This window comes from Salvelinus fontinalis, chromosome 13, assembly GCF_029448725.1.
Source record: "Salvelinus fontinalis isolate EN_2023a chromosome 13, ASM2944872v1, whole genome shotgun sequence".
Lineage (NCBI taxonomy): Eukaryota > Metazoa > Chordata > Actinopteri > Salmoniformes > Salmonidae > Salvelinus > Salvelinus fontinalis.
The window spans coordinates 6,871,489-6,898,315 of NC_074677.1; the positions used below are offsets into that span (position 1 = coordinate 6,871,489).

General features: G+C 50.8%; 1 protein-coding gene across 7 annotated transcripts in view; it reads left to right on the forward strand.

Annotated features, from left to right (window-relative positions):
* Window positions 1-26,827, forward strand: part of mtmr4 (myotubularin related protein 4) — a 119,565-nt gene that overhangs the window by 27,028 nt on the left and 65,710 nt on the right. For 3 of the 7 annotated variants that reach the window (XM_055941540.1, XM_055941538.1, XM_055941539.1), the window contains exons 2-3: window positions 656-757; window positions 24,794-24,883. In XM_055941540.1, coding sequence (XP_055797515.1) covers window positions 725-757; window positions 24,794-24,883 — 123 coding nt within the window. In that variant the 5' untranslated portion in view covers window positions 656-724. Of the gene's footprint in view, window positions 1-655; window positions 758-6,792; window positions 7,279-24,524; window positions 24,706-24,793; window positions 24,884-26,827 lie in introns of those variants that run through there. The other 4 variants (XM_055941537.1, XM_055941536.1, XM_055941541.1 and 1 more) reach the window with 4 other exon arrangements.

A 26,827-nucleotide genomic window follows, 5' to 3' on the forward strand; every position in this document is an offset into this window, starting at 1 on the left:
AATACTAAATGCCGTAGCGGAATCGTGAGCACTTAAAGGTTGCAAAAATTCAAATGAGTTCGCTTAATTTCAGTATGTGACAAAACAAGCAATGTGTAGAGTCATTGTACCGTCTAAACCGCTGTGAAATATATTTTCAATTACCCTAAAATATTGTATTTCCAGCTGTTTGAAGCTGGTGTACAAAATCGAAAGTAAAAGACACCAAAATGAAACTTAGAAATAGAGCACAAAGAACAGATCTACCACTTCTTAGACTGGCTTTCAATGAGAATGACAGATCTATAACTCACATTTCTATGTGAATTTGATCAGGCTGCCCAATAAGATACATGTTGCAGCTTTTAAAGATCTCTAGTCTACTTCCTGTAAAACTAGTCGGGATCTTTTTACCACCTTTCACACATTTGACCAAATGTTCGTTTTCACTCTCACATAAAGAGCTGTTAGTAACTTTAATGATGGGTTGTGCAGTGCCTCCCTCTACCCAGGCTGTGACACACACTCACCCCCCCCCCAAGTGTGTGTGTGTTTTTCCCCTATCAATGTCTTAACGCTGTGGGTGTGTATTTACTCTCCCAACCACCGTGTGTGTGTGTGTGTGTGTGTGTGTGTGTGTGTGTGTGTGTGTGTGTGTGTGTGTGTGTGTTGACAGGAGACGTCGCTGACTCAGCGGAGCCCGGTAGAGGGGAGGAGAGACTGAGGGAGCTGGAGAGAAGCCAGTATGATTGGTGCAGAACAACAGACTGACAGCATGGTGAGCCAATCAGACAGCTCCATGGGAGGGAGAGAGGGGGAAGCTGCCATTTCGTCTCTCACTGACTTCTTCTTCTTCTTCCTCTGACGTTTCTCACACAACTACAACACATTTAGACTACTAAGCTTCAGTACTTGAATGATACAGTGATGAAACTCGATTGACCCGATAACGTTTATTTGTTTTGAAATCTTACTTGCGTAATGATACGGCTTCTCAGTATGTCATTGTTTTATTGTTTGACAATCGTCACCTTTTAAAAAAAAAACACTGCAGCCGTTTTCACATCCCTAAACCAAGTGGAGGATATTCTTCAAATGTTTCAATTAACTTCCCACTAAAACGTGCTGTGTTGAAACGTCAATAGTATACCGGTCTTAGACGTGTCCCTGATTGGCTCTTTTCCATCACAGCGTGAACACACCCCCTCATGACAGACAGAAGCGAATTAATTCCACATTTCTACATCGCCCTCACAATCATAAACACCCTGAGGACGGAGTAGCAACGGAACGTGTGGTCTGGGGCCCCCGGACACACGGCTGTACAATATCACTACTCTATAGTCTAGGAGTGTGTTCCCTAGAAACCAAACGAAACGCGGCGGGACCTACCTGAAATTTGTCCAATAGAAAGTTTAGCTTTCGTTTGCAAACTGTTACAGTAATGAATACACCCTAGGCCTCATGGGTCATAAGAACGGAGCAGAAGCTGTGACTTTCCAACATGCCTGTTTAAAAAAAAAAAAAAAAAATGTTTTATTCTGTCTGCACATGACACAGTGTACAACACAGAGTAGGGTGTGGCAGTCTTAACCAGAGCCTGTTGGCACCCATTGAGACTATTCCAAACACAAGCTATCGGTATGGTGGTGAAACGGGCGGTTCTGCAACTCTGCGTTAGTCTGTCTGTTCACACATCTCTGGGTCGTTCCTTCCCTGTATTCACATACCGTACATTAAAAACAATGACACAAAAAAATGGCACATTTCCTGGAATTCCACACACTTTTCCATGGAACTGAGAGAAATATGACCGTTAAGTGAAATTTGTGAAATTCTACACATTTTGCCACGGCTAATGCTGTGTTCTTATTCTGAAACGGAACAATCAATTCTCCAGAATATTTATTTGAATGATTGTTAGTTATAAAATACATACATACATACATGCATGCATACACTCATACATGCATACATGCATACACACATGCACACATGCACACATGCATACATACATACATACATACAGTGCATTCAGAAAGTATTCAGACCCCTTGCCTTTTTCCACATTTTGTTACATTACAACCTTATTCTACAATGGATTAAAAAAAAAAAAAAAAAATCCTTTGTCAATCTACACTCAATACCCCATTATGACATCACAATACCCCGTAATAACAAAGCGAAAACAGGTTTTTAGAATTTTTTGCAAACCTATAAATAAATTAAATTTATTAAATTGATCGGACATGACAGAGCTTCAGAGTTCCTCTGTGGAGATGGGAGAACCTTCCAGAAGGACAACCATTTCTGTAGCACTCCACCAATCAGGCATTTATGGTAGAGTAACCAGATGGTAGCCACTCCTCAGTCAAAGGCAGTCTGCTTGGAGTTTGGCACCTAAAGATTCTCAGACCATGAGAAACAACATTCTCTGGTCTGATGAAACCAAGACTGAACTCTTTGGCCAAGCGTCTGGAGGAAACCTGGCACCATCCCTACGGTGAAGCATGGTTGTGGCAGCATCATGCTGTGGGGATGTTTTTCAGTGGGAAGGACTGGGAGACTAGTGAGGATCGATTGAAAGATGAACGGAGCAAAGTACAGAGAGATCCTTGATGAAAACCTGCTCAGGACCTTGGACTGGGGTCAAGGTTCACCTTCCAACAGGACAACGACCCTAAGCACACAGCCAAGACAACGCAGGAGTGACTTCAAGACAAGTCTCTGAATGTCCTTGCGTGGCCCAGCTAAAGCCCGGACTTGAACCCGATCGAACATCTTTGGAGAGAGATGTTCCCCAATCAACCTGACAGAGTTTGAGAGGATCTGCAGAGAAGAACGGGAGAAACTCCCCAAATACAGATGTGTCAAGCTAGTAGCGTCATACCCAAGAAGACTCGATGCTTCAACAAAGTACTGAGTAAAGGGTCTGATTTATGTAAATGTAATATTCCCGGGGGGGGGGTTGTGAATAAATTAGCAAAACAATTCTAAACCTGTTTTTGCTTTGTCCTAATGGGGTTTAATCAATTTTACAATAATACTGTTCTAACTTAACAAAGTCGAAGAAGTCAAATGGTCTGAATAGTTTCTGAATGCACTGTATGTCAGGAATTATACACACTTAGCAGCAGAATCCGTGAAACGACGCCCTCTTGTGGGTGATATAGGAAACGTCAATACTTCCCTATAGAGCTGTTTTCATATGGAGACATGACCAATCTACCAACTGTCTCCTCCTCACAGGACTCTATGTATATGTAATGTATTGATGTAGTGAGTCACTGTGGTCCATTTACAGATTAACCACTCCACCCAAAGTCCATGGTCTGACTCTGCTGTAGTTGTGTAACTGTGCGCAGGAGTTTTGTAACGAGAACCCTCCTCCACCTGTTAGACATAAGAGACTATGATATTACTATATCAGCCTGGTAACCGTCAACAGCTACACACACACACACACACACACACACATTCCGTGTGGTTGGGGTGAGTGGATGGATGGACTCCTTTCCTAAAATAAAAACTGTGGAGACACCGGATACAGGAGGCCGTATCTGTAGCTCACTGTCTGACTGCTCTGGATGGGCCGAGGGAGGGACGAGAGAGGCACACTGAGCCACAGTGTGGAGAGTCAGTCAGTCACACCACCTAGACATGAGAACCCAAGTGTGCCCTCTAACCCTCTCCGATAGGATACATAGGGACACATTGGTCACACACAGGAGGTTATAATCCTTCACTACTTCACAGCGACAGTGTACGGCTACACACGTACGTGTGTTTGTGTGTGATGTCTCCACATCTACAGTACCAGAAAGTTTGGCCACACCTACTCATTCAAGGGTTTTTCTTTTCTTTTTACTATTTTCTACTTTTGTAGAAATAACACTGAAGACGTTAAACTATGAAATAACACATATGGAACTATGTAGTAACCAAAACAGTGTTAAACATTTTTTTTTTTTTTAACATGAGATTCTTTAAAGTAGCCACACTTTGCCTTAACAGCCTTGCACACTCTTGGCATTCTCTCCAACCAGCTTCATGATGTAGTCACCTGTAATGCTTTTCCAACAGTCTTGAAGGAGTTCCCACGTATGCTGAGCACTTGTTGGCTGCTTTTCCTTCACTCTGCGGTCCAACTCATCCCAAACCATCTCGATTGAGTTGAGGTCGGGTGATTGTGGAGGCCAGGTCATCATTCTCCTTCTTGTTCAGATAGCCCTTACACAGCCTGGAGGTGTGTTTTGAGCCATTGCCCTCTTGAAAAATAAAAGTCGCACTAAGAGTAAACCAGATGGGATGGTGTATTGCTGCAGAATGTTGTGGTAGCCATGCTGGTTAAGTGTGCCTTGAATTCTAAAAAAAAGTCACCAGCAAAGCACCCCCACACCATCCCACCTCCTCCTCCATGCTTCACGGTGGGAACTACACATGCAGAGATCATTCTTTCACCTACTCTGCATCTCACAAAGACAGAGCAGTTGGAACCAAAAATCTCAAATTTGGACTCAAATCAGACCAAAGGACACATTTCCAGCTGTCTAATTGTCCATTGCTCGTGTTTCTTGGCCCAATCAAGTCTCTTCTTCTTATTGGTGTCCTTTTAGTAGTGGTTTTTATGCAGAAATTCGACTTTTCTCTCCTCTTCTCCTAAGGGAACATTCAAGATGACAGAAGCCAACCATCTAATCTCATGATGTATGCAGTGAAAAAGCACTTTAGTTTAATCTGGTCCCCTTTGCCAGTTGCCTGCCCCTCTCTGTTTGATGTACATTGCGGCTGTGGTGGTTCCGTACAGCACTTTATGATAATGAAACGATGTCATGCACCAGAAGGCCTCCATACCCGCCCCGCCCCTACCTCTAGCTGGGTGTTCTGTGGTTCTCTTCTCTGTTAGCCAGTCACGATCCACCGAAACGGACTTCTGTCTGCGTGTGTGTGTGTGCCCCTCTGGTTTAAGACGTCCACATACTAGGCTCTGTTTGCTCCCTAGCAGAACTCGGCTAGCTGCAAAGCGAACGTCTCCTCGCATGCTCCCTAAAAGACCTTCACTTACAAAACGAGAAACTGCAGTATTACTATTTTTGTCCCTCTTGGGACACCATAGCCAGTAAACTTCCTCAAAATAGTCAAAAGATGAATCAAGAAATCTGCGTAATACTTTTTAACGTTTTTGCTGAGGTCTCAGTTGCAATTTTTTTATCCAGCTAGGGTGTTTTGGTGTAGTATTTCTCACATGCCAGAATGTGCATGAAAACTAATCTCTCCTTGAATGTTGAATGACAGCAAAACAGTTCACAATCCTGTCCATAGTTCTCACTCCTACTAGGAGTGGTACTGTTGACCAATCACCGAAGGGGCATAGAACTTACACTTGCTTAAAAAAAAAATATATATATATATATATTGTTCTGCACAAACGGCTTCAAATAAATCCTGAACACCAAAGCAAACATCACAATTTCATAATGTGCACGCACGCACGTTTCGACTGAACAGCATGTGACAGGCGTTACGGACGCTGTATATAAGTAGTGTACACTCACACCCTCCCCTAGGGAGCAGGCGAGCGTGCAACTGTATCTGGGAACAGTGCAGTGATGTACTGCAGCTCACTCAGGCAGCACCGAGGAGACCCTCATGAAGCGGGGAGGGGGCAGGGCTGCTGTTTAGAATGCTGTGTCACTGGAGCTCTCTGCGTAGGCTTCCCCTCGCCTCATCCCCTCTCCTCATCCCCTCCGTTCTCTGATCCGTCCTTCACTATCACACTCAGTCAATCGCTGCCAACGGGATTGAAGATGCTCACACTAACACTGTCTCTTTTTCTCATGTCAATGTAGTAAGAAAAAAAAAAAAAACTTGTGAAAAAGGTGTTCCATGTGACAACATATTTCTGATCGTTTATCCGTGTGTGTGTGTCTACCTCTGAGTAGTGCGTGGTGGTCCGGTGTGGTGCCTGAGATGGTGGTTGAAGCACTGTTTGTAGCATCCTCAGGCTCTGCTGTGGTACAGGCTGCTCTGCTGTGGTACAGGCTGCTCTGCTGTGGTACAGGCTGCTCTGCTGTGGTACAGGCTGCTCTGCTGTGGTACAGGCTGCTCTGTTGTGGTACAGGCTGCTCTGTTGTGGTACAGGCTGCTCTGTTGTGGTACAGGCTGCTCTGTTGTGGTACAGGCTGCTCTGCTGTGGTACAGGCTGCTCTGCTGTGGTACAGGCTGCTCTGCTGTGGTACAGGCTGCTCTGCTGTGGTACAGGCTGCTCTGTTGTGGTACAGGCTGCTCTGTTGTGGTACAGGCTGCTCTGCTGTGGTACAGGCTGTTCTGTAGTGGTACAGGCTGCTGTGGTACAGGCTGTTCTGTAGTGGTACAGGCTGCTGTGGTACAGGCTGTTCTGTAGTGGTACAGGCTGCTGTGGTACAGGCTGTTCTGTAGTGGTACAGGCTGCTGTGGTACAGGCTGTTCTGTAGTGGTACAGGCTGTTCTGTAGTGGTACAGGCTGTTCTGTAGTGGTACAGGCTGCTGTGGTACAGGCTGCTGTGGTACAGCCTTTTCTGTAGTGGTACAGGCTGCTGTGGTACAGGCTGCTGTGGTACAGGCTGCTCTGTAGTGGTACAGGCTGCGCTGCTGTGACACGCTGCTGAGGAAGCTTCCTGCCTGCGACGAGATGGATCTCGGTGAAGGGTGAACAGGGATGGAGTGGGGAAGGGAGGGAGGATGTGATAGCGGGGGGAGGGGGGAGAGCACGTGATTGGGTGAGGTAGGAGATGCGCATGGCATGGTGATGGGTGGAGCTTAGCATCAGGCAAATCCTCCTCTCTCTCATGCTGCATTCTCATTCTTCCTCTCACGTCTAGTAGGTCTGCCTGCTTCCCTCTTTCTTTTCCTTCCTTCCTTTTCTCCTCTCCTCTTTCTGGGCTATTTCAGTGGACTCTGTCATTCTTACAGACTATCCACTTCCTTCCCGACTTAGTCTGAGCAACAGGGGTTCTTTCCAGGCACCTGCCCTCCCCCACTCTGTTTTCATCCACCTCTCTCCTGGGGGGGGGGGGGGGGGGGCGAGGAGGACTGAGGTTGGGGGTGTGTCGCACCGCTGTCCCGGAGCACCTCCTGGGGCACGAGCGGCGAGAGGCAAAGCGGTGTGGAGGGAGGAGGGTGAGGAGGGTAATGCAGGCCCGTGGTGCTCCCTTCATCCTCCATGCTACTGCTCCTCTGTAGACTGTGTGTCTGGAGACGACCCTGTCTCTCATCATGAGCCTGGCAGACCGGGTCGCCTGCTCTTTGCTCAACTGCTTTGTAAGTGGCTCTATGGCCCTTTTTTCAAATTCTTGTGTGTGTGTGTTGGGCGCAAGTTTCGATCTCTTTTGTGTGTGCTACTCCCCTTTCTGTGCAGCATGTGTTTGTGGGTGCGCCTGGGAGAGGGGGGGCCCGGGGAGGGCTTTGAGTCTGTCGGTTCTCACATGGAGCCATGTCAGGGGGGGTTAGAGATCCAATACAGAAGTGACTGTTAGCCTAGCCTACCTAGCCTCTCTAGTAGAGAGTGGAGCGACTGGGTTAGCCTACCTAGCCTCTCCAGTAGTGAATGGAGCAATTGGGCTAGCCTAGCCTACCTAGCCTCTCCAGTAGAGAGTGGAGCGACTGGGTTAGCCTACCTAGCCTCTCCAGTAGTGAATGGAGCAATTGGGCTAGCCTAGCCTACCTAGCCTCTCCAGTAGTGAATGGAGCAATTGGGCTAGCCTAGCCTACCTAGCCTTTCTAGTAGAGAGTGGAGCGACTGGGTTAGCCTACCTAGCCTCTCCAGTAGAGAGTGGAGCGACTGGGTTAGCCTACCTAGCCTCTCCAGTAGTGAATGGAGCAATTGGGCTAGCCTAGCCTACCTAGCCTTTCTAGTAGAGAGTGGAGCGACTGGGTTAGCCTACCTAGCCTCTCCAGTAGAGAGTGGAGCGACTGGGTTAGCCTACCTAGCCTCTCCAGTAGAGAGTGGAGCGACTGGGTTAGCCTACCTAGCCTCTCCAGTAGAGAGTGGAGCGACTGGGTTAGCCTACCTAGCCTCTCCAGTAGAGAGTGGAGCGACTGGGTTAGCCTACCTAGCCTCACCAGTAGAGAGTGGAGCGACTGGGTTAGCCTACCTAGCCTCTCTAGTAGAGAGTGGAGCGACTGTGCTAGCCTAGCCTACCTAGCCTCTCCAGTAGAGAATAAAGCGACTGTGCTAGCTTAGCCTACCTAGCCTCTCCAGTAGAGAATAGAGCGACTGGGCTAGCCTAGCCTACCTAGCCTCTCCAGTAGAGAATAAAGCGACTGTGCTAGCCTAGCCTACCTAGCCTCTCCAGTAGAGAGTAGAGCGACTGGGCTAGCCTACCTAGCCTCGCCAGTAGAGAATAGAGCGACTGTGCTAGCCTAGCCTACCTAGCCTCTCCAGTAGAGAATAGAGCGACTGTGCTAGCCTAGCCTACCTAGCCTCTCCAGTAGAGAATAGAGCGACTGTGCTAGCCTAGCCTACCTAGCCTCTCCAGTAGAGAATAGAGCGACTGTGCTAGCCTAGCCTACCTAGCCTCTCCAGTAGAGAGTGAAGCGACTGGGTTAGCCTAGCCGGGCTTAGAGAAGGCTGTGTTGTGCTATACAGCAGGAGTCGTGCTATAGCGACGTATGAGGAGGAGAAGCGAGACTGGGACTGTGCTAGCGTAGTAGCCAGCCTCTGAGCAGTAGCGCTTGATCTGAGTCGTGCTGTAGGGATGTACTGTGTGAGGAATATAAATAACAAATGACTAATGTTACAGCAGTGGCAGGCAGGTGGTGGGGTTGGATGGTACTGTTCTCTGTTATCGATGCTACTGATGTGCACTGTCTGCAGTTTCTCTGCTCTGGCACGTGGCAGAGGAGAGAGGAGGGGAGGTAATGGGGTGGGGAGGTAAGGGGAGTGAGGGGGAGAAGTGGTTGGTTGTCTTCGTAATCAGTCTCCGTAGTGAGCCAGGGTCTCTGTCTCAATTACTTAAAATACTTGACAGGTCTTGAAAACAATATGGTTGAATCTCATCAGGCTGGCTTTTACCTGGCCACTTCTCCTCAGGCTGGCTTTTACCTGGCCACTTCTCCTCAGGCTGGCTTTTACCTGGCCACTTCTCCTCAGGCTGGCTTTTACCTGGCCACTTCTCCTCAGGCTGGCTTTTACCTGGCCACTTCTCCTCAGGCTGGCTTTTACCTGGCCACTTCTCCTCAGGCTGGCTTTTACCTGGCCACTTCTCCTCAGGCTGGCTTTTACCTGGCCACTTCTCCTCAGGCTGGCTTTTACCTGGCCACTTCTCCTCAGGCTGGCTTTTACCTGGCCACTTCTCCTCAGGCTGGCTTTTACCTGGCCACTTCTCCTCAGGCTGGCTTTTACCTGGCCACTTCTCCTCAGGCTGGCTTTTACCTGGCCACTTCTCCTCAGGCTGGCTTTTACCTGGCCACTTCTCCTCAGGCAGGCTTTTACCTGGCCACTTCTCCTCATCAGGCGGCTGGCTGTTTTTTTTTCCTGGTCACTTCTATCAGATCAGTGCAATGAAGGAGAGGAGAGGACAGATTTTTTGGGGGGGCAATTGAGACAAAGCCCAGTTCAGCCGAAGGTCCGAAGGTCAACCTCATCTGGGCTCTCCAAACCCCCCAACCAAAACCACTCACAAGCCCATAGTGAGCTCTGATTGGCTAAGGCGCTGCATTATGAAACTGATTATTTGGTTCCATAATGTCCCAAGCTGGCACCAGTACCTGAGCTTTTGCTTTTGGCATTGCCCAACACATTTGTTTTCCAGAGTTAAGTTTCTAGCACTTATCTGCTAGCTCGCATCAAACATTTATTTTGGCAAACCACTCCATGCCCTGCATCCCCATGCATCTCTCCTCCTCTCCCTCTGACTCGGTTATGTTTGTTTCTGCTGCAAATATATTCCTTTTGACAAATTGAGTCAAAAAAGCCTAATGTAATTGGTTAGTTTTTGTTTCCAAAACTCCGGTGCAATTTTAGCTCTCTGTCCCCTGTGTTGGCTAAGTGAATCCAAAGGAGTGCAACTGGAGCTTCTCCCTCTCTGTCCCTGGCCTGCACCCGGGAGCTCTCCCTCTCTGCACCCGGGAGCTCTCCCTCTCTGCACCCGGGAGCTCTCCCTCTCTGCACCCGGGAGCTCTCCCTCTCTGCCCCTGGCCTGCACCCGGGAGCTCTCCCTCTCTGCACCCGGGAGCTCTCCCTCTCTGCCCCTGGCCTGCACCCGGGAGCTCTCCCTCTCTGCACCCGGGAGCTCTCCCTCTCTGCCCCTGGCCTGCACCCGGGAGCTCTCCCTCTCTGCCCCCGGGAGAGCTCCCTCTCTGCTCCCGGGAGCTCTCCCTCTCTGCCCCTGGCCTGCACCAGGGGAGCTCTCCCTCTCTACCCCTGGCCTGCACCTGGGAGCTCTCCCTCTCTGCCCCTGGCCTGCACCAGGGGAGCTCTCCCTCTCTGCCCCTGGCCTGCACCCGGGAGCTCTCCCTCTCTGCCCCTGGCCTGCACCCGGGAGCTTCTCCCTCTCTGCCCCTGGCCTGCACCCGGGAGCTTCTCCCTCTCTGCCCCTGGCCTGCACCCGGGAGCTTCTCCCTGTCTGCCCCTGGCCTGCACCCGGGAGCTTCTCCCTCTCTGCCCCTGGCCTGCACCCGGGAGCTTCTCCCTCTCTGCCCCTGGCCTGCACCCGGGAGCTTCTCCCTCTCTGCCCCTGGCCTGCACCCGGGAGCTTCTCCCTCTCTGCCCCTGGCCTGCACCCGGGAGCTTCTCCCTCTCTGCCCCTGGCCTGCACCCGGGAGCTTCTCCCTCTCTGCCCCTGGCCTGCACCCGGGAGCTTCTCCCTCTCTGCCCCTGGCCTGCACCCGGGAGCTTCTCCCTCTCTGCCCCTGGCCTGCACCCGGGAGCTTCTCCCTCTCTTCCCCTGGCCTGCACCCGGGAGCTCTCCCTCTCTGCACCCGGGAGCTCTCCCTCTCTGCACCCGGGAGCTCTCCCTCTCTGCACCCGGGAGAGCTCCCTCTCTGCACCCGGGAGAGCTCCCTCTCTGCACCCGGGAGAGCTCCCTCTCTGCACCCGGGAGAGCTCCCTCTCTGCACCCGGGAGAGCTCCCCCTCTGCCCCTGGCCTGTACCCGGGAGAGCTCCCTCTCTGCCCCTGGCCTGTACCCGGGAGAGCTCCCTCTCTGCACCCGGGAGAGCTCCCTCTCTGCACCAGGGGAGCTCTCCCTCTCTGTACCTGGCCTGCACCAGGGGAGCTCTCCCTCTCTGCCCCTGGCCTTCACCCGGGAGCTCTCCCTCTCTGCCCCTGGCCTGCACCAGGGGAGCGCTCCCTCTCTGCCCCTGGCCTGCACCAGGGGAGCGCTCCCTCTCTGCCCCTGGCCTGCACCAGGGGAGCGCTCCCTCTCTGCCCCTGGCCTTCACCCGGGAGCTCTCCCTCTCTGCCCCTGGCCTTCACCCGGGAGCTCTCCCTCTCTGCCCCTGGCCTGCACCAGGGGAGCTCTCCCTTTCTGCCCCTGGCCTGCACCAGGGGAGCTCTCCCTCTCTGCCCCTGGCCTTCACCCGGGAGCTCTCCCTCTCTGCCCCTGGCCTGCACCAGGGGAGCTCTCCCTCTCTGCCCCTGGCTTTCACCCGGGAGCTCTCCCTCTCTGCCCCTGGCCTGCACCAGGGGAGCTCTCCCTCTCTGCCCCTGGCCTTCACCCGGGAGCTCTCCCTCTCTGCCCATGGCCTGCACCAGGGGAGCTCTGCCTCTCTGCACCTGGACTGCACCAGGGGAGCTCTCCCTCTCTGCCCCTGGCCTGCACCAGGGGAGCTCTCCCTCTCTGCCCCTGGCCTGCACCAGGGGATCTCTCCCTTTCTGCCCCTGGTCTGCACCAGGGGAGCTCTCCCTCTCTGCCCCTGGCCTTCACCCGGGAGCTCTCCCTCTCTGCCCCTGGCCTGCACCAGGGGAGCTCTCCCTCTCTGCCCCTGGCTTTCACCCGGGAGCTCTCCCTCTCTGCCCCTGGCCTGCACCAGGGGAGCTCTCCCTCTCTGCCCCTGGCCTTCACCCGGGAGCTCTCCCTCTCTGCCCCTGGCCTGCACCGGGGAGCTCCTATCAAGTGGCTCCCTGACTGACTGGCACCTAGGCTACAAGCCCCTATGAGCGCCTGCTAGCAGCCAGGTCCTGGGTAATATTCAGTTCTCTTGCTCTCTCTCCCTCTTCGCGTGAGAGTGTGTACATCTTGCACTCGCTCCCTCGTACTCCCTTTCTCACACACCCACACCCTCCCGTTCAACGCTATAAATTTGGAATGACTGGGAGTGAATGGTAACAGCACAAAGTTAACCCAAATATTTGATTTGTGAACTACTCAGTGAACTACTTTACTATCCTTCTGTTAATTTAGACGTTTTATCTACAGTTTACTTTATTCATGGATGTCCTGACCTCTGGTCACGTTTCACTGCTAATCCTGTAGAATTAGACACGGCGCTGGTCCAATGAATGTGTTTATTTTCAGACACTTCCGCACCTTGTCTTTAACTTTCCCATCTTCAAAAGCACTTCAGGCTACCTCAGTTTTGTCCGATTTTATTAAGTGCAAAATTTCTGTTCCTGTTTGGAAAAAGTTGCGATAGCCAGGACACCCGAGGTCACGGTGAAATTGCATTCCATGCCCAGGGGTGGGATCATTACGCGACTCTGTTGCGAAATGTTTCAAAATGTTTTGCAACAAATCGTTTACTCCGAATGGAAAAACGCAAACGAGAGTTTCTGTTGGACAAATTAAGATGGGTACTGTTTGCTTCCGTTTTGAGTCTTAAACGTTAGTCATTTTTCGTAATGAATATACACCCCCAGGCCTTGTCCCCGTCGTTGATCCATGATGTCACAGGTAGCAGAATTTCCAGGACATTCTCTCAGAGGTCTCTGCATTGTCCCTGTCGTTGTTCTGATGGGTAGATTATCCACTGTGACGCAGAGCCCTATGACCTTAACAGGTTTTAACACATAATCACTGCACATTTGCTGTACATGTTTGTATGAATCAACAAAAGAGTTGAGGCTTTTCTCGAAGCCAGGGGAGGCCCTGTGCTTATTGAACAAACAGCCCAACCCATGACGTAGCTGCATCTCAGTCTGGTGAAGCCCTCTAGGAACACACTGGTCTATGAAATATTAACAACCTTGGAGGAGATGAGGACAACTAGATTCATTCACCGCTCTACCATCCGTCCCTAAACTGGGCCTCCCACTAGTCTGCCCACTGTTGCCGACGCTGGGACAGTCCACCTGAGCACTTTCTCTGGAGCTCTGTCTATATCCCTCTTCTCTATTTTATCCATCTTGCTCCGATGCTTTCTTGCCTTCTCTATCAGTCTGAATCTCAACCACTTCTCTCTGTCTCTCCGTCTCTCTGTCTCGGTTTGTGTGTTTTTGCCTCGGTTCGTATGAGCAGAGCTTTTTCAGGACCCTGTCTTTCAAAGATTAATCGTAAAAATCCAAATAACTTCACAGATCTTCATTGTAAAGGGTTTAAACACTGTTTCCCATGCTTGTTCATTGAACCATAAACAATTAATGAACATGCACCTGTGGAACGGTCGTTAAGACACTAACAACTTACAGACGGTAGGCAATTAAGGTCACAGTTATGAAAACCTAGGACACTAAAGAGGCCTTTCAAATGACTCTGATAAACACCAAAAGAAAGATGCCCAGGGTCCCTGCTCATCTGTGTGAACGTGGCTTAGGCATGCTGCAAGGGGGCAGGAGGACTGCAGATGTGGCCAGGGGAATAAATTGCAATGTCCGTACTGTGAGACACCTAAGACAGCGCTACAGGGAGACAGGACGGACAGCTGATCGTCCTCGCAGTGGCAGACTATGTGTAACAACACCTGCACAGGATCGGTACATCCGGTCTTCACACCTGCGGGACAGGTACAGGATGGCAACAACAACTGCTCGAGTTACACCAGGAACGCACAATCCCTCCATCAGTGCTCAGACTGTCCGCAATAGGCTGAGAGAGGCTGGACTGAGGGCTTGTATGCCTGTTGTAAGGCAGGTCCTCACCAGACATCACTGGCAACAACGTTGCCTATGGGCACAAACCCACCGTCGCTGGACCAAACAGGACTGGCAAAAAGTGCTCTTCACTGTCGTGGTTTTGTCTCACCAGGGGTGATGGTTGGATTCGTGTTTATCGTCAAAGGAATGAGCGTTACACTGAGGCCTGTACTCTGGAGCGGGATCGATGTGGAGGGTCCGGGGTCATGGTCTGGGCCGGTGTGTCACAGCATCATCCGACTGAGCTTGTTGTCATTGCAGGCAATCTCAACGCTGTGCGTTGCAGGGAAGACGTCCTCCTCCCTCATGTGGTACCCTTCCTGCAGGCTCATCCTGATATGACCCTCCAGTATGACAATGCCACCAGCCATACTGCTCGTTCTGTGCGTGATTTCCTGCAAGACAGGAATGTCAGTGTTCTGCCATGACCAGCAAAGAGCCCGGATCTCAATCCACTTTGAGCACGTCTGGGACCTGTTGGATCGGAGGGTGAGGGCTAGGGCCATTCCCCCCACACAAATGTCTGGGAACTTGCAGGTGCCTTGGTGGAAGAGTGGGGTAACATCTCACAGCAAGAACTGGCAAATCTGGTGCAGTCCATGAGGAGGAGATGCACTGCAGTACTTAATGCAGCTGGTGGCCACATCAGATACTGACTGTTACTTTTGATTTTGACCCATTATTCCATTTCTGTTAGTCACATGTCTGTGGAACTTGTTCAGTTTATGTCTGTTGTTGAATATTATTATGTTCATAAAAATATTTACACATGTTAAATTTGCTGAAAATAAACACAGTTGACGTTTATTTTTCTGTTAAGTTCCTAACCTTCAAACCCCAGACGTCATCTCCTAGAAGTAAAGATACACACACACACACACAATCTCTCTCTGATAAATACAGTACACAATACTAATACAGGGGTTCTGGAATAATCCAGAGAATTCTAATCCAGTCAGATTAGGTCAAAAGCACCGGTCTCCCGACGAGTAACGACACGTCTGCACATTGTTTCCAAGGAAGAATTGGGTGAGAAACTAGCAAGAGGAAGCAATTCTCTCAGGGGACAAAAAGAAGGAAGATTTTTGTTTCCATAGCAACCACACTCATTCAGATTTATTCAGGATGGCGGCACATGTTTGTATTCCTTTCCTTTGTCTGTCTGTGCCTGACTACCGGTCTGTGAATACCTGTCTGCCTGACTACCGGTCTGTGAATACCTGTCTGCCTGACTACCGGTCTGTGAATACCTGTCTGCCTGACTACCGGTCTGTGAATACCTGTCTGCCTGACTACCGGTCTGTGAATACCTGTCTGCCTGACTACCGGTCTGTGAATACCTGTCTGCCTGACTACCGGTCTGTGAATACCTGTCTGCCTGACTACCGGTCTGTGAATACCTGTCTGCCTGACTACCGGTCTGTGAATACCTGTCTGCCTGACTACCGGTCTGTGAATACCTGTCTGCCTGACTACCGGTCTGTGAATACCTGTCTGCCTGACTACCGGTCTGTGAATACCTGTCTGCCTGACTACCGGTCTGTGAATACCTGTCTGCCTGACTACCGGTCTGTGAATACCTGTCTGCCTGACTACCGGTCTGTGAATACCTGTCTGCCTGACTACCGGTCTGTGAATACCTGTCTGCCTGACTACCGGTCTGTGAATACCTGTCTGCCTGACTACCGGTCTGTGAATACCTGTCTGCCTGACTACCGGTCTGTGAATACCTGTCTGCCTGACTACCGGTCTGTGAATACCTGTCTGCCTGACTACCGGTCTGTGAATACCTGTCTGCCTGACTACCGGTCTGTGAATACCTGTCTGCCTGACTACCGGTCTGTGAATACCTGTCTGCCTGACTACCGGTCTGTGAATACCTGTCTGCCTGACTACCGGTCTGTGAATACCTGTCTGCCTGACTACCGGTCTGTGAATACCTGTCTGCCTGACTACCGGTCTGTGAATACCTGTCTGCCTGACTACCGGTCTGTGAATACCTGTCTGCCTGACTACCGGTCTGTGAATACCTGTCTGCCTGACTACCGGTCTGTGAATACCTGTCTGCCTGACTACCGGTCTGTGAATACCTGTCTGCCTGACTACCGGTCTGTGAATACCTGTCTGCCTGACTACCGGTCTGTGAATACCTGTCTGCCTGACTACCGGTCTGTGAATACCTGTCTGCCTGACTACCGGTCTGTGAATACCTGTCTGCCTGACTACCGGTCTGTGAATACCTGTCTGCCTGACTACCGGTCTGTGAATACCTGTCTGCCTGACTACCGGTCTGTGAATGCCTGGCTACCGGTCTGTGAATGCCTGGCTACCGGTCTGTGAATACCCGTCTGCCTGGCTACCGGTCTGTGAATACCCGTCTGCCTGGCTACCGGTCTGTGAATACCTGTCTGCCTGGCTACCGGTCTGTGAATGCCTGTCTGCCTGACTACCGGTCTGTGAATACCTGTCTGCCTGACTACCGGTCTGTGAATACCTGTCTGCCTGACTACCGGTCTGTGAATACCTGTCTGCCTGACTACCGGTCTGTGAATACCTGTCTGCCTGACTACCGGTCTGTGAATACCTGTCTGCCTGACTACCGGTCTGTGAATACCTGTCTGCCTGACTACCGGTCTGTGAATACCTGTCTGCCTGACTACCGGTCTGTGAATACCTGTCTGCCTGACTACCGGTCTGTGAATACCTGTCTGCCTGACTACCAGTCTGTGCATTTACTACCTGTCTGCCTGACTACCGGTCTGTGCATTTACTACCTGTCTGCCTGACTACCGGTCTGTGCATTTACTACCTGTCTGCCTGACTACCGGTCTGTGCATTTACTACCTGTCTGCCTGACTACCGGTCTGTGCATTTACTACCTGTCTGCCTGACTACCGGTCTGTGCATTTACTACCTGTCTGCCTGACTACCGGTCTGTGCATTTACTACCTGTCTGCCTGACTACCGGTCTGTGCATTTACTACCTGTCTGCCTGACTACCGGTCTGTGCATTTACTACCTGTCTGCCTGACTACCGGTTTGTGAATACCTGTTTGTGCCTGACTACCGGTTTGTGAATACCTGTCTGCCTGACTACCGGTCTGTGAATACCTGTCTGCCTGACTACCGGTCTGTGAATACCTGTCTGCCTGACTACCGGTCTGTGAATACCTGTCTGCCTGACTACCGGTCTGTGAATACCTGTCTGCCTGGCTACCGGTCTGTGAATACCTGTCTGCCTGGCTACCGGTCTGTGAATGCCTGGCTACCGGTCTGTGAATACCTGTCTGCCTGGCTACCGGTCTGTGAATACCTGTCTGCCTGACTACCGGTCTGTGAATACCTGTCTGCCTGACTACCGGTCTGTGAATACCTGTCTGCCTGACTACCGGTCTGTGAATACCTGTCTGCCTGACTACCGGTCTGTGAATACCTGTCTGCCTGACTACCGGTCTGTGAATACCCGTCTGCCTGACTACCGGTCTGTGAATACCCGTCTGCCTGACTACCGGTCTGTGAATACCCGTCTGCCTGACTACCGGTCTGTGAATACCCGTCTGCCTGACTACCGGTCTGTGAATACCCGTCTGCCTGACTACCGGTCTGTGAATACCCGTCTGCCTGACTACCGGTCTGTGAATACCCGTCTGCCTGACTACCGGTCTGTGAATACCCGTCTGCCTGACTACCGGTCTGTGAATACCCGTCTGCCTGACTACCGGTCTGTGAATACCCGTCTGCCTGACTACCGGTCTGTGAATACCCGTCTGCCTGGCTACCGGTCTGTGAATACCCGTCTGCCTGGCTACCGGTCTGTGAATGCCTGGCTACCGGTCTGTGAATACCTGTCTGCCTGGCTACCGGTCTGTGAATACCTGTCTGCCTGACTACCGGTCTGTGAATACCTGTCTGCCTGACTACCGGTCTGTGAATACCTGTCTGCCTGACTACCGGTCTGTGAATACCTGTCTGCCTGACTACCGGTCTGTGAATACCTGTCTGCCTGACTACCGGTCTGTGAATACCTGTCTGCCTGACTACCGGTCTGTGAATACCTGTCTGCCTGACTACCGGTCTGTGCATTTACTACCTGTCTGCCTGACTACCGGTCTGTGCATTTACTACCTGTCTGCCTGACTACCGGTCTGTGCATTTACTACCTGTCTGCCTGACTACCGGTTTGTGAATACCTGTCTGTGCCTGCCTACTGGTTTGTGAATACCTGTCTGTGCCTGCCTACCGGTTTGTGAATACCTGTCTGTGCCTGCCTACCAGTCTGTGAATACCTGTCTGTGAATACCTGTCTGCATTGACTACCGCCACAGCTTTTATTTAATTCCTAATGTTCTCTCTTCCTCGTGTGTGTGTGTGTGTGCTCTCGCAGTAATTCCTGTAAATGGAGTCTCAGTCACTCAAAGGGATTTGAACACCATTGTTTTTTTTAAGAGCAGTAGGGACATCCCCATTGACCTCCTGGTGGTCTTAATCTGTACTGAGGCTGATCCCCTTCAGAGGAACACGATGTACAGTATCAACCTATCACATTGGCTCAGGTCTTTGTTTATATAGAATGCCCAGATTTGATGTTGGTACTGAGGAGGATGAAAGAGAGAGCCGAATGGAGAGAGAGAGAGAGAGAGAACGCTGGGATGTTTGGCGTGTTCTCCAGGTCCAGTGTTCTGACTCCGTGCTCGTCGGTGGTGGGGGGGGGGGGCTTTCAGAACAGCAGTGACGAAGCAAAAAATGTGTTGTTGGCTCATCCGGTCACAGCTGTACAGCAGACACTGTTCTTCCTGGCTTTGCCTGCTGGGACAGAGCGTTTCTCTCCCTCTCTCCTTCGATCCTGATTTTGTATGTGGATAGTATCATCCTCAGATGGGCCGAGGGAGAGAGACTAATAAACAAATGAATTGGCAAACTTTTGTTTTGCCTCTTGTGTCCGTCTGCCCTGTTGGTTTATGTTTTGTCTTTTTGCTCTGCTGCTGTGGCTGGTCTAGTCCGGTATGGTAGAGGTCTGATTTATTCATCCCGCTCCTCCCCACTTCCCCCAGCTTTTTCATACCGCACCTGCCCACACCCGCTGGGCTTTCTGTCCCGACTCCCGCCCGCTACCACAAGAACCTGTCCCGATCGGTATTACTGGGCTATAATCAGGCAATGCGTTAGACCTGCTGTAGTGTGAAGAGGGCAGAGTCGGGGAGACTAAACACCTCCTCTTGAGCTACCTTTTTATAGCCTACCCTTTTTTTTAGGAGTGGGAAGATTTTCAGAAAAATGACAAATATGGGTGATCAACATTTGCCAAGAAATAAATGTAGTAAACTATAGCGTTATCCTATTTATGAAGTTCATTTCCATGGAAAGATGAAGTCCATGTGTTTTTCCGTGCAGGCAGCTACACCCTACTCTATTTAATTGGACCACACACACACACACACCTGCTAACACACACACACGCACCTAATGGCTACTGAAGTAGCAGGAATGACAACAGTCACACTTTAACATTCTCCCGAGCTACGTTTTGCATATAGGATATAGCCTACTTTTTTTTTTTTTTTTTCGGAGGACGATTTGCATGCAGAGATAAATGGGTTATCAATATTTATTGTAAAATGAGAATGCACCGTGGTAGCCTGTGTGAGCGACGCGCCTTTCCCCCCCCTTTTTGTTTTTCAATGGCGATCACATTTTTTGGGGGGGGGGGGGGATTGCACACTAAACACGTTGGATTACGTAATGAAAAAAAGATGTGATTTCAGAATGTATTATGTAGCATTGATGCAATGACCCGCGCCTCGCGGTTCTGTTATGAGTTTTTATAGTGCAGTATTAATGGGACGGGAGCCTGCGCCAGCCGCCGCTTGTTGGCCCATTTACCGCGAAAGTACACTGCATGCTGGGAAGACTGACGAGGGAGTGCTGAGCAGAGCAGGAATATACTCCATAACAACGTCCAGCTACTAAATGTTGCCAACTCATCCACTACAGAGTGAGTTGTGCAGGAAGAAGATAAAATGAACAGAGAGACTGCTGGAATATTCTCTGCCTGCCTGTGTTTTGTGCGTGTTGGCTACTTCCTGCCCCCTCCTTGAGCCTGACCTTACATCTCTGTGAGAGGGTGCTATGTAGCCATTCCTTATACAGTAATTTATAGCTCTGGTCTGACACTTCTCTGTGTAGTGGTTGGGAGAATGCCAAGAGTGTGCAAAGCTGTCAAGGCAAAGGGTGGCTTACTTTGAAGAATCACAAATATAAAATCTGTTTTGATTTAACACTCCCCCCCCCCCCCCCCCCCCCCCCCCCATATGGGTTATTTTAAAGTTTTCAAAATCCTTTGAATGAGTAGGTGTGTCCAAACTTTTGACTGGTACTGTATGTCAGCGCTCCAGTTTAACATGATAATGGCCACACTTCGTCTGCTGGACCCCACGTCCCTGTACCATCTGTAACCCAAAGCCAAGGGAGAGGCCACCCCACGTCCCTGTACCATCTGTAACCCAAAGCCAAGGGAGAGGCCACCCCACGTCCCTGTACCATCTGTAACCCAAAGCCAAGGGAGAGGCCACCCCACGTCCCTGTACCATCTGTAACCCAAAGCCAAGGGAGAGGCCACCCCATGTCCCTGTACCATCTGTAAGCCAAGGGAGCCCCCCCCCCCCCACCTTTGTTAACAAGGTCATGTACATGTCATACCAACGTAGCAGGTGTCCACGCCTACTGGACACCTACTGGACACCTGTTAGCACTGGCACGGGGGGGAGGAGGTGCTAGTACTGGCACGGGGGAGAGGAGGTGTTAGCACTGGCACGGGGGAGAGGAGGTGTTAGCACTGGCACGGGGGGGAGGAGGTGTTAGCACTGGCACGGGGGGGAGGAGGTGTTAGCACTGGCACGGGGGGGAGGAGGTGTTAGCACTGGCACGGGGGGGAGGAGGTGTTAGCACTGGCACGGGGGGGAGGAGGTGTTAGCACTGGCACGGGGGGGAGGAGGTGTTAGCACTGGCACGGGGGAGAGGAGGTGTTAGCACTGGCACGGGGGGGAGGAGGTGTTAGCACTGGCACGGGGGGGAGGAGGTGTTAGCACTGGCACGGGGGGAGGAGGTGTTAGCACTGGCACGGGGGGGAGGAGGTGTTAGCACTGGCACGGGGGGAGGAGGTGCTAGCACTGGCACGGGGGGAGGAGGTGTTAGCACTGGCACGGGGGGGAGGAGGTGTTAGCACTGGCACGGGGGAGAGGAGGTGTTAGCACTGGCACGGGGGGGAGGAGGTGTTAGCACTGGCACGGGGGAGAGGAGGTGTTAGCACTGGCACGGGGGGAGGAGGTGTTAGCACTGGCACGGGGGGGAGGAGGTGTTAGCACTGGCACGGGGGAGAGGAGGTGTTAGCACTGGCACGGGGGGAGGAGGTGCTAGTACTGGCACGGGGGGGAGGAGGTGTTAGCACTGGCACGGGGGGAGGAGGTGTTAGCACTGGCACGGGGGGAGGAGGTGCTAGTACTGGCACGGGGGGAGGAGGTGCTAGCACTGGCACGGGGGGAGGAGGTGTTAGCACTGGCACGGGGGGAGGAGGTGCTAGCACTGGCACGGGGGAGAGGAGGTGTTAGCACTGGCACGGGGGAGAGGAGGTGTTAGCACTGGCACGGGGGAGAGGAGGTGTTAGCACTGGCACGGGGGGGAGGAGGTGTTAGCACTGGCACGGGGGGGAGGAGGTGTTAGTACTGGCACGGGGGGAGGAGGTGTTAGTACTGGCACGGGGGGAGGAGGTGTTAGTACTGGCACGGGGGGGAGGAGGTGTTAGTACTGGCACGGGGGGGAGGAGGTGTTAGTACTGGCACGGGGGGGAGGAGGTGTTAGCACTGGCACGGGGGGAGGAGGTGTTAGTACTGGCACGGGGGGGAGGAGGTGTTAGTACTGGCACGGTCTGTTACATGTCATAACCAGCCTGACCAGTGGACTATGGTTTTCGGTTCTGTGTTGGGTTGGTGGCAGTAAAGGCAGATGTCCCCTCTGGATTCACATGACAGGAGGACGTCTACATGAAAAGCCATCGGGGGGGGGGTGGGGCTTGTCACTTTCACACAGCTGATAATGTTGTGGTGATGAAGCACAATGACCGTACTGCCATTTTGATTCTTGTCTGATATGAATCACTTGCTGGTATGCAGCACAATGAGTAAAGATCGTCATGTTGACGTGTCTGGTCTGGCTGTGGTGCAGACTCTACAGAGGGTCCTCTCGTCTCGTCCCCAGTGTGTCTGAGCCAAGGCAGTGGTGGATAGATGGAGGTGGGCGGGCACCTGCTGCTGAGGAGACAGCTGGAATGGAGAGAGGAAGGAGAGATGAATGAAGACGGGATTTTATCCTCCTGCTGCTGAGGAGACAGCTGGAATGGAGAGAGGAAGGAGAGATGAATGAAGACGGGATTTTGTCCTCCTGCTGCTTCCACAGTTTTCCCTCTGTGGATTTTCAGGGACAATCCCCCCCCGATTTAGCCCTCGGAAAGAACCAACTATGGAGTTAAATGGAGTCTGATATTTCAATAATTAAACGTTGCATTTCATCATATTTGAATAATGAAATATATAATGAAACTCGTTTTGCTCTCGCGGCTTCCCTGCAGACCCTTTTATACGAGTGTTCAGGCAAACGATCAGTGATACATTATAACCACTGCATGAACAACCATGGTTAGAAAGTGTTTCCATGCAAGAGTATAATCTACCAAACCTGAATGATTGTAAAATGACTAGATAGACGAGGAAGGGTAATCCAATTGATGGAAATTGATAGTAAAAAATAGTTCCATGCCATTGTTTTTTTTCTTCTTCTTCGCGTAGCTACACCCTTAGTCACCTTTTTATAAAAACAAATGCTTACCTTTTTAAAAATATATATATTTAAAAAATAAACAGGTTTTGTTATGAAGAACTTGAGGATCACGGTTCTCATTCTTCTCATTGATGAAGGGCTTGACCAGCTTCCCCGTTAGGTGACCTGAAGGGGGGTGTTGGTGGTGCCAGCTTCCCCGTTAGGTGACCTGCTGGGTCTATTGGTGGTGCCAGCTTCCCCGTTAGGTGACCTGCTGGGTGTGTTGGTGGTGCCAGCTTCCCCGTTAGGTGACCTGCTGGGTGTGTTGGTGGTGCCAGCTTCCCCGTTAGGTGACCTGAAGGGGGGTGTTGGTGGTGCCAGCTTCCCCGTTAGGTGACCTGCTGGGTGTGTTGGTGGTGCCAGCTTCCCCGTCATGTGACCTGCTGGGGGTGTTGGTGGTGCCAGCTTCCCCGTTAGGTGACCTGCTGGGTGTGTTGGTGGTGCCAGCTTCCCCGTTAGGTGACCTGCTGGGTGTGTTGGTGGTGCCAGCTTCCCCGTCATGTGACCTGCTGGGGGTGTTGGTGGTGCCAGCTTCCCCGTTAGGTGACCTGCTGGGTCTGTTGGTGGTGCCAGCTTCCCCGTTAGGTGACCTGCTGGGTCTATTGGTGGTGCCAGCTTCCCCGTTAGGTGACCTGCTGGGTGTGTTGGTGGTACCAGCTTCCCCGTTAGGTGACCTGCTGGGTGTGTTGGTGGTGCCAGCTTCCCCGTTAGGTGACCTGAAGGGGGGTGTTGGTGGTGCCAGCTTCCCCGTTAGGTGACCTGCTGGGTGTGTTGGTGGTGCCAGCTTCCCCGTCATGTGACCTGCTGGGGGTGTTGGTGGTGCCAGCTTCCCCGTTAGGTGACCTGCTGGGTGTGTTGGTGGTGCCAGCTTCCCCGTTAGGTGACCTGCTGGGTGTGTTGGTGGTGCCAGCTTCCCCGTCATGTGACCTGCTGGGTGTGTTGGTGGTGCCAGCTTCCCCGTTAGGTGACCTGCTGGGTGTGTTGGTGGTGCCAGCTTCCCCGTTAGGTGACCTGCTGGGTCTGTTGGTGGTGCCAGCTTCCCCGTCAGGTGACCTGCTGGGTCTGTTGGTGGTGTAGTGACCGTAGCCCAGCAGCGGCCAATCCCCTCCTTCTTTCCTCTGTTTGCCGAAGACTGTGTAGCACCCTGTGTCAAAGACTGCAGACCCTGGCTGGGCATCGTGCTGAGTAAATGTTTGACATTCGACCGTAACAGAATGTAATAGAGGAAAAAGATTTTGGTGCTTTATTGCCAAATTTCATAAACCAAACAATAGCTCGTCCTATATATTCTATAATATATTTTATTATTATTTTCTATGACCTAGAACAGGGAATGTATTATATTTTGAGGGGTTATGGGCTTGAAATATTTTGCCTGTCCTGCGCCACACCACATCTCTCCTCCTGTTGTCTGCATATTCACCCTCCACAAACGACCACGTTGCAACGCAAATGGTACCCTACTACCTATTTAGTGCACTACTTTCTATGGGATCTGGTCAAAAGTTAGTGCACTATAAAGGGGAATATGGTCCTATTTTGGGACTTGGAATCCATCTGAAGGGGAGGTCTTTCACCTAATTTATTATCTAAGGTCGATCGCGGTCAATGTTTCATCTGCTACGTGACGCCTGTGAACGCTCTTCCTCCGCTGAGATGGCAGATTACCATGCACCACCCTATGACACACAGGTGCTCGCGTCGGATCTGGAAAGAGACTCATGAGAAGGGAGTTATTGACCTTTTCCTGGGCGAGTGATGATTTTTTTGATTGAAGCCCCTGTTCCTAGTGCTTTCTCTTTTGACCTGGTAAAGTGGTGTGCTGTACTGTTTTTTTTTTTTTGTTACGATGTGAATGTGTGCTGAGATGTCATCTGCTTGTCTACCTGTCTTCCAGGGTGAAGAGGGGCCCCCGAGTCTGGAGTACATCCAAGCCAAGGACCTGTTCCCCCCGAAGGAGATGGTCAGTGAGGACGACAACCTGCAGGTGGGTGACTGAGAACACACACACACACACACACACCAGGTAGAGTAGACAAAGCCCACACACACAATAGGATAGAATTGGAAACATCTCATCTCTACAGTGAGCGATTTCTCTGTAGAGAGATCTTCCTATGGGAATCTGCTGTGCGTGAGATGAGGCTGTGGTTCTGTAGAACCTCCGCTCGCTCATACTGTAGGTTCTGCAATACCAAGTCCTATAGGAAGGGTTGTAGTACACGAACTACACTGTTCTCTAGAGTGGAGAGGTGTGGTCTTCATACTTACAACAACAACAACAACAAAAATGATTTATTTAACTAGGCAAGTCGGTTAAGAACGATTTTTATGCTATTTACAACGACGGCCAGACACTGGGCCGAATGTCCGTCGCCCTGTGGGACTCCCAATCACGGCCGGTTGTGATACAGCCTGGATTCGAACCAGGGTGTCTGTAGTGACGCCTCTAGCACTGAGATGCAGTGCCTTAGACCGCTGAGCCACTCGGGAGCCCCTACTGATGCTGAATTTTTTTTTATTTTTTATTTTTGTGTGTGTGTGTATATATATTATTTTTATTTTTTTATTTTTTTTGCATAAACCAGAACAATTCTAATTAGTTCAAATTAAAACATTTTCCCAACCAGATGAAATACTACTAAGGAGATGTAAATGGAATGCGTCTAACCTTCCTCAGAGCAGTGCTCCGCAGTTACCCCGGGTTACCACTTCACGACCGAGAAAGGGCTTTAGAACTCAGTCAATTAGACTGGTTGTGGATTAGGCTAGGCGGGTGGCCGTGACATGGCTGGGTCTGGCTGGGTGAGAGACGTCTAGCTGCGGTGGCAGTGGGCCAGTCTATGAGCTCATCTGTAATCCTGTTTGAAATTAGAAGACTGCATTCCGGAGTAGCTCCCCGGAGAACTGGAAGAGAGGCTGCTATTGTTAAGTTGGTACTGCAGGAAAAGGTGTCTGGGCTCAACACGTAATCAGGAAAGGGGGATACCTAGTCAGTTGTCCAACTGAAATGTGTCTTCCGCATTTAACCCAACCCCTCTGAATCAGAGAGGTGAGGAGGGCTGCCTTAATCGACATCCACGTCTTCGGCGCCCAGGGAACAGTGGGTTAACTGCTTTGTTCAGGGGCAGAACGACAAATTTTTAACCTTGTCAGCTCGGGGATTCAAACCAGCAACCTTTTGGTTACTGGCCCAATGCTCTAACCACTAGGCTACCTACCGTCCCTACACTCTAACCACTAGACTACCTGCAGACCAGGGAGAGGGTAGAGTAGAGGATAAAATCAAACTTTTATCTAAAGCATTTAAAATTGTAAAACACTTTTATAAAAATGCTTTTTAATTTTTTTTAATTTAAACTTTTATTAACAAGGCAAGTCGGTTAAGAACAAATTCTTATTTACAATGACAGCCTACCCCGGACGACCGCCCTGTGGGACTCCCAATCAAGGCCCGTATAGAAAATAGTAAAAAAGAAAGAAAAAAACGAACTTTTGACTCGTACTGTGTATCTCTCGCTCTCTGGGAAAAATACTGTGAAAATGATGACATCCCCTTTTAGTGCAAGAGCTGAATGACTGCCTGACATTTCAGCCTGTTTTGGTGTGTTGGAGTTTTGGCCTGTCTGGTGACGTCACCAGGCGGTGAATTAGTTACTAGACCAATAACGAAGAGTTCTCAACCTCTTTGCCAATAATCGCTAGTTTTCAGTTTTCCCCTTTCCTACTGAGACAGTCCTAACAAAATTGTTTAGAAATGGCTCATTGCTGAGAAGTAATTTGTTTATTTTTGACCAATTATTTTATTTTTTAACAATCACAGTTAAATACTTAATTGTTAACCAGAAATGATTTGATATTGATAAAAAATGGCTTGCCATAATGTAAAAATATATCAGACAGCATAAGCATAAAAAGGCCAACATTTCAT